The following is a 7768-nucleotide window of genomic DNA, read 5'->3' on the forward strand; positions in this document are numbered from 1 at the left end:
AGACTTACCTGGAAGCTCCGCGTGCCGATTCCTGGAAAGCGAACAGCTGTGACCTGTGTTTAAACCGCTCAGATCCCGTGGCTGCAAGCCATTCATTCATTTCTAGTAGTGGGCTGTGATTGGCAGCTTCCACAAACCAGCTGCAGCCTTGATTCATTCATCTCCCTTCATGGATGAGTGACTCTAAGTGGTGAAACCCCAATGTTCATAAACATCAGCCACATCAAAGAAAGGTAAGTGCATTCCAATCACAGGCGTGTGGGGAGGGGGCCGGGTTCTTTAGTTAGGGGGTCTCTGTGGGGGGGGGGGGGCGTCCCTCTAGTTAGTGGGAGCTCAAGAGAGATTGACAAGGATGTCATGGGCACAATACAAAGGGAGTGTTAATGGTAGCATTAAGGATGAAAGAAGGTGCTGATAGTGTCATTGAGGTAAGATTGCGGAATGTGTTAATAGCAGAACAACGGTCAGTGCTCTAAAAAAACAAAACTTAACAAGTGATAGATGGCCATGTGGGGGAGAGGGGGGGTGTCATTGGGACAAAAAAATTGTATTAAAAATGGAGATCCAGATGGAGCAAATAAGTCAACGTTAAACCCAGAAGGCTGTAAAGTGCCGAAGTGGAAGATGAGGTGCTCCAGTATGTGTTGGAGTTCGCTAGGTCAGAAACATGAGTATGACAGTAAGACAGTGAGTTGAAAAGGCAGGTGACAGTAAGGTTGGGGCCATGCCTGCAGGATGAGAGAAGGGTTCCGCAAAGCGGCCACCTGTCCACATTTAGTCTTCCCATTATAGAGGGGACTCCATTGGGAGCAGCGAATACAGTGGACCAAATTGAAATGCTGCTGCGCTTGAAAGGCATTTTTGGGGCCTCGGACCGTGCGGAGGGAGTAGGTAAAGGGGCAGGTGTTGCATCTTCTGCGGTTGCACGAGAAAGGGATGAGGAGTTTGGGGGTGATGGAGGAATAGAATAGGGTGTCACAGGAGGAACGGTCCTGCAGAATGCTGACAGGGGGCATGAGGGGAAGTTGTGTCTGGTGGTGGCATCATGATGGAGTTGGAAATGGTGGAGGATGATCCTTTGAATGTGGGAGCTGGTGGGGTGAAACGTGAGGACCAGGGGGGCCATATCATGGTTCTGAGAGGGGGTGGAAGGGGTGAGGGCAGAGGTGCGGGAGTTGGGTGGGACATGGTTGAGTGCCCTGTCATCCACAGTAGCGGTACGTTAGGTTCAGGAAAAGGAAAGCCATGTCAGAAACGTAGTTTTGGAGGTTAGCATTGGAATAAGTAAAGGAAGGGAAGGGACATTTCGGAGAAGGACCGTGAGAGTCAGGAGTGGGAATTGGAAGCAAAATATGTAACACTGATCTATCTGTCTATCTAATGTGATTATACAGGGCGAGTCCATGGATGACATCTTGATGCCTTCTCTATGCGTGAGTCCATAGTCCCATCATCATTATAAGCAACCAGACTCCTGGGTGGCCAAAGCTATCTTCTGGCACCATGATTCATGTCAATGCTGCATTATTCCAGAACATCAAGCAAACAGTTCATGTATACAGTACCTTTAATGTACCAAAACACCCCAAAACACTTCACATATGTTACCAAACAAATGTTAACAGTGAGCCACCTACGGCGATATTAGGACACGCGACCAAAAGCTTGGTCAAAGAGCTATGCTTTAAGGAGTAACTTAAGGGGAAAAAAAGAGAGAAAGAGTCGGCAAGAGAATTACAGCGTGAATTTCGGAGTTTAGGGGCCTCGGCAGCTGAAGCCATGGCCACCGATGGTTGAGCGATTAAAATGGAGGATGCTTAAAAGTCCAGAAATGGAGGAGCGCAGAGATCCCAGGGATCTATAGGCCTGGAGAATATCATAGAGATAGTGGTAGGGGCCGAGGTTATGGAGGGAATTGAAAACAAGAGTAAGAATTTTAAAATCGAGGTGTAGCTTAACCGGTGAGCAATGTAGGTCAGCAGGCACAGGGGAGAAGGGCGAGCAGGACTTAATGCATGGACACAGGCAACAATGGTTTGAATGACCTCATGTTGGCAGAGCTTAGGACGAGAGAAGCCATTGGAATAGTCAGGTCTGGAGGTAACAAAGGCGCAAATGATGGGTCCAGCAGGAGTTGAGTTAAGGTAGAGATGGAGTCGAGTGATGTTATGAGGAGAGAAATAGGAAGTCTTAGTGGTAGCGCAGACATGTGATTGGTTCAATCTCAGATAGTTCCCCAGTGAGAGGAATGGAGTCAGAAGCAAGGAAACAAAGTTTGTGACTAATGTCTTTTGCCTTCCCAATATTTAGTTGGATGAATTTTTTGTTTACCAGTCCTGGATGTCAGACAAGAAGTCTAACAGTTTAGAGGTAACAGAGGGGCCAAGAGAGATGGTGTTGAGGTAGAGTTGGGTGTCGAGAATATATGTTTGAAAAGTAGCATCTGCTTTCGTCACTGAGGGGCAGCACGAGGGATGGAAGTTTGTAACCAGGGATAATGATGCCAGAGTCAGAGAAAAAAAACATTGCAAGTAATTCTCTGGCAGATCGGAGTGCAGTCCCAACCAGCTGGATGCCAGTGGGGAGGAGTTCGAGCTGAATTTTGGGGCCAACCATGTCAAAGGCTGCAGACAGGTCATGAAGGAGGAAAAGGGATAGTTCGCCTTCGTCGCAGTCACGTAGGATGTCATTTGTGACCTTGATAAGAGCTACTTAATTACATGGCAGGGGCGGAAACCTGATTGCAGGGATTCAAACTCAAGGTTAAAGGAAAGATGGCATTGATTTGAGAGTCAACAACATGTTCAAGGATCTTGGAGAGGAAAGGAAGGTTGGAAGTGGGCAAGTAGTTTGCAAGTTTGGGGATGGTCAGAGGTTATTTTTTGGGGAGAGGGGTGATGACAGTTCAAAAGGTGGGACAGTACATGAAGAGAGAGGACCATTAATGTTATTAACTAACATGGTGGGGGGGGGCAAGACGGAAAGTTGGATGGTCAGCAGTTTAGCGGGATTGGGATTGAGGGAGCAGGAGGTGGGTCTCTTGTACAGGTTGAGTTTGGAAAGGGTATGAGGGAAGATAGGAGGGGAACTAGAGAAAGATGTGAGTTCAGGGCTCGGGGACAGAGCACTTTAGAGGAACTTTGATCCAGTGACCTAGAGGGAGCGTGGGAAGTGACAGAGGCAACTGATCAAATGGTCCCAATCTTAGTGACAAAAAATGTCCACACTTGTGACGCTGGAGGAGAAAAAGGGAGGTATTTATGGAGATAGTTTATAATAGATAAAAATAGATGGGAATTATCTTAGTGTTCCAAGATGATCCTGGAATAATGAGCAAGACAAAATAATTCCTCATGTGGTCCAGCCAGATCTGGCAATAAATGCTGAACCAGTTGTGCACCATATTCATTTCAGTCTGCATCTCTTGAGCTGAAGGGAAGGGAGATGAGCGATGTACCGGGGAATAGCCAAGGTGAGAGGGAGTAATGGTTTTAATGAGGAATAGGCCATTTAACGTGGAGGAAAAGATGTGGTTGAACAAAGCGATAGTTGCAGAAATGTCAGTGAATGGATCACCAAAGGCTCGAAAGTTGAGATTTTGAAGGTTGTTGTAAATGAATTGGGAGAGGGTTTTCTGCAGGGACAAATACGGATGGAATGGAGTTGGGAGGGACAAGGGGAATGTGAGTGGAAGGGCTATATTTAGCGCTCACCGCTGACCTTGAAGAAAGTTGCCCAACTGGTCTAGAGAACTCTGGTATGGATTGCCCCTTCCTGATGGCTCTCCAGCCTGGTGCAAAATCAAAGGAATCTCCAGGCATCCCGCAACAGCTAATCACATTGGAGTATTCTCATAGTCAGCAAACCAGGAAATAAAAACAACTGAATCCCATCACTGTTAATTTCAAAAGTTTACTGACAGCAAAGAACTACAATAAAAGCATAGGCAACATTTTAAAAATGTTTATTACTCTAAAATATGAAGAATCTCCAACTATAATGGGGAAATTTGATATTCAACAAATATAAAATTACTGTCAGAGCTAATGCACGCTTAACAGAAATTATGAACATAATGCACCATTTACAAACCCAGTTACACCTTACTCAACAAGGTGTAACTTTTTGGAGGATTCTTATGGTGAGACTAAGAGCATTATAGTGGAAGTGCATAAGAACATAATAAATAAGAGCAAGAGTCGACCATTTGGGTCACCAAGCCTGTCCCATCATTCAATATGATTATGGCTGATCTTGGGATTTAACTCCACCTTCCCGCTCACTCCCCATATCCCTGGATTCCCCGATCCAAAAATCTGTCTGTCCCAGACTTAAAATTGTCTAATGATGGAGCATCCACAGTCCTCTGGGATAGAGAACTCCAAAGATTCACAACCCTTTGAGCGAAGTAATTTCTCCTCATCACAGTCCTAACTGATCGTCCCCTTATCCTGAATCTGTGGCCGGAATCCTCGGGCTGTTGGGATTCCCTTTTCCTGCTGGCAGCCCTCCCCCCCCTCTCCCATCCCCTCGGCCACGGGGTTCCCAGCAGAGTGGGGGGGGGGGGGGGCTTCAATGGTAAATCCCGTCGACCAGCGACGGGAAGAGAGAATCCCGTTGCCAGCGAACGGCACACCGCGGAGAAACACACGGCTAGGAAACCGGAGAATCTCGTCCAATGGGCTGGATTCTTCCGCCACACCCTCTGCAAGATAGCCATGGGCGAGATGTGGACAATGGAAGAGTCCATTGACCTCGGAAGGGATTCTCCGGTCACCGGGCGGACGTGGCCAGAGAATGCGGGCCCATGTCTCTGTGTTCTAGATTCTCCCGCCAGAGCATCTACTCTGTCACTCTCTGGAAAAGTGTGGAATCACTGACACAGCCTCTGGACTTCTGCGTTTAGCTACGCACGTGTGGCCTACGGAACCGGCTATCAGTTTCAGAAGCATAATGACAGCGAATGCTGACTGTTATCACCACCACAAAAATCAGACATTCACCTCAACCCTCCACCCAATAGCAATTCTATGGGGCGGCATGGTAGCACAGTGGTTAGCACCATCGCTTCACAGTGCCAGGGACCCGGGTTCGATTCCCGGTTTGGGTCACTGTGCGGAGTCTGTACGTTCTCCCCGTGTCTGCGTGGGTTTCCTCCGGGTGCTCCGGTTTCCCCCCCCAGTCCCTAAAGACGTGCTGTTCGGCGAATTCTCCCTCAGTGCACCCAAACAGGTGCTGGAATGTGCCGAATCGAGGATTTTCACAGTAACTTCATTGCAGTGTTAATGTAAGCCTACTAGTGACACTAATAAAGATTATTATTAAAAGAGCCAAGTCTATTAAACAAAAGCTTATTCTTAAGGATAGACAAGTTGTGACTCACACGAAAATGTGATTTTGTAACAATCCCCATCACTGACCTATTTCTCTGCCTAAATAATAATAATAATCTTTCGTGTCACAAGTAGGCTTACATTAACACTGCAATGAAGTTACTGTGAAAAGCCCCTAGTCGCCACCCTCCGACGCCCTGTCCAGGTACACTGAGGGGAATTCTGAATGGCCAATTCACCTAACAGCACGTCTTTCAGGTCTTGTGGGAGGAAACCGGAGGAGACCCACGCAGACACGGGGAGAACGTGCAGACTCCGCACAGACAGTGACCCAAGCCGGAAATCGAACCTGGGTCCCAGGCGCTGTGAAGCAACAGTGCTAAGCATCGTGCTAACTAAATAACGTAACCCCTCCCCCATTTAGGTGCCCCTTTAAGTGAATTCCCGAGTAAACCTTAAGTCTTCTTTTGTGGAACCATAGAAATGTCATGGTGCAGAAAGAGGCCATTCATTCGATCCTGACTCCACCGAGCAAGGAAAGAGAAAAAAGAAACTCGCCTCTCATTTTAATGCCATTTTCCATTCACAGATTGAAACAGAAGAAAAAAAACCAACAAACTTGGAAATGAGGGCCACCAGTAAAGCTTGTCCAAACTGTTCTGGTGAACCGGATCGCGGGACCCCGGTATTACTGGCGTCAGTATTCCCAATTTTTACTTGGATTTGAACATTTTTACATTTCTTTTCCTTCACATTCCCTGCAGTAAATAAAAACGGGTAAATGCAAAACCTGAATGTTTTGGCGGTTTAGTCATTGCCTGTGCAAACTCGATACATTTACAAAATGCCCTATCCTCCTTCTCGCATATTTCAGATATAATTTGCAAATGTGTTGCTGCAAATCAGGCGCTGGTCTAAGATCTAGGCGCTGCTGAGGAATAAAAGGAGACATTGAAACACCATAAAACAATGCAAAGTTTAGCGACGTTAGTTACTTGTCCAATGTAGCATTTTGCAACTGACACGTGGCAACACTGAAACATATCCCACAACAAAACACAGTCGCTGTGTTTCTATTGCTACCACCTTCAGCATCAGTCAGTTTGTCCATAAGGGGAAAAATAATAATCCAACGATGAGCGGAGGTTTGCTATTCGGCTGTGGGGGCGGCACATTTGTTCCACCTTCCCCCCTCCCTCCCCCGCCTTTCACACTATTGTCTCGTAATCCCAGCAAAGTCTAACGTGCTGGGCTTCCCCCGGGCTGGGGTAGCAGCAGTAATACCTGCCGTAGGGCACACTGTCCCGGGGACAGTAGACCACACTGTCCCGGGTGGAGTAGACGCTGGTGTAGAAGGCGCTGTCCCGGTTGGAGCAGAGCCGGGAGAAGGCGCAGTAGTTGAAGACTCCGGAGGGGTAGTAAGTCTCCAGGTACTTCCTGGCAGCTTCCTGCTCCCTCTTCCTGATCAGGCTCCTGGAGTCCAGGGCGAGGCCCCCCTCCTCCACCTCGGGGGTCTGGCTGCGGGTGGAGGTCTTGGACATGTCCTGCCAGCTCCCTGCCACGCTCTGTCCGGCCAGCAGCTCGTCCCCTGCCTCCCCCTTGGGCTGGGGGCAACAGCAAGCCGGCCACTTGGAGCAACCCTCTGTCTTCTTGGCCAACATGATGGCAGCCAGGCCGGGGAGGAAGATGGCAGGCCCGATGGCGATGAGGGGGATATCCCCCAGGGTCTCGCCCCTGACTCCGGACATTGTAAACATAAATCCAAAAACCAGGAAGACGCTCACCAGAGCCACCACCAGCCCTGTCCTGGGATTGATGTTGTCAGCTCTCATTTGGCAACACTGGGATCTTCCTTATCACTGGGATAGCTGCCCCTCTCTCTCTGGGATTGCAGCCTCTTCCTCCTTCTGTCCAACAGGATGAATTGCCCCCTGCAGTCCGGCTCCTGTTACTCTGGGAGTGGAGTGTGTGTCAGTGAAACTGACAGACCCACAAAGGGGGGGGGGGGGGGGGTCATTAGAAACCCCACTGAAACTGGGGCATTGGAGAGCTCTGTGTTCCTGCCTGTGTGGAGTGCCACAGACACAGAGAGAGGATGGTCCAACTCCCCTGAATCGAGATATCCTCTTACATCCAACCACAACTCCAGAATAGCTTTCACAGATCCGACCAAGTCACACAGTCTGTCCTCGCCCTGATGCAGGAGGCTGCTAAACTCCAGATTTTAAATACATAGCCTTGGACAGGGCAGTGCAGTGAGATATTTACACCTCCCCTGCTGTCACCATCAATATCCAGTGTTTATACAATGATGTGCGCCTGTTTTAGAAACTGATTGTCTTTGGTGAGGGGGAATTCGTGGATGTTCAATTGTATCTGGGTTATATTACAAAGGCATTGGCCAGTTCAACAACAAAGACATTGAAGTGAAGTGA

General features: G+C 48.3%; 1 protein-coding gene across 1 annotated transcript; it reads right to left on the bottom strand.

Annotated features, from left to right (window-relative positions):
- Positions 1 to 5169: 5169 nt before the first annotated feature.
- On the bottom strand, positions 5170 to 7443 carry LOC140430104 (transmembrane protein 215-like). Its single transcript, XM_072517620.1, has one exon. It carries the CDS (start codon positions 7163 to 7165, stop codon positions 6542 to 6544), a length of 624 nt encoding a protein of 207 aa, XP_072373721.1. The 5' UTR covers positions 7166 to 7443; the 3' UTR covers positions 5170 to 6541.
- Between the last annotated feature and the right edge of the window lie 325 nt (positions 7444 to 7768).

This window comes from Scyliorhinus torazame, chromosome 9, assembly GCF_047496885.1.
Source record: "Scyliorhinus torazame isolate Kashiwa2021f chromosome 9, sScyTor2.1, whole genome shotgun sequence".
NCBI classification, from domain to species: Eukaryota; Metazoa; Chordata; class Chondrichthyes; order Carcharhiniformes; family Scyliorhinidae; genus Scyliorhinus; species Scyliorhinus torazame.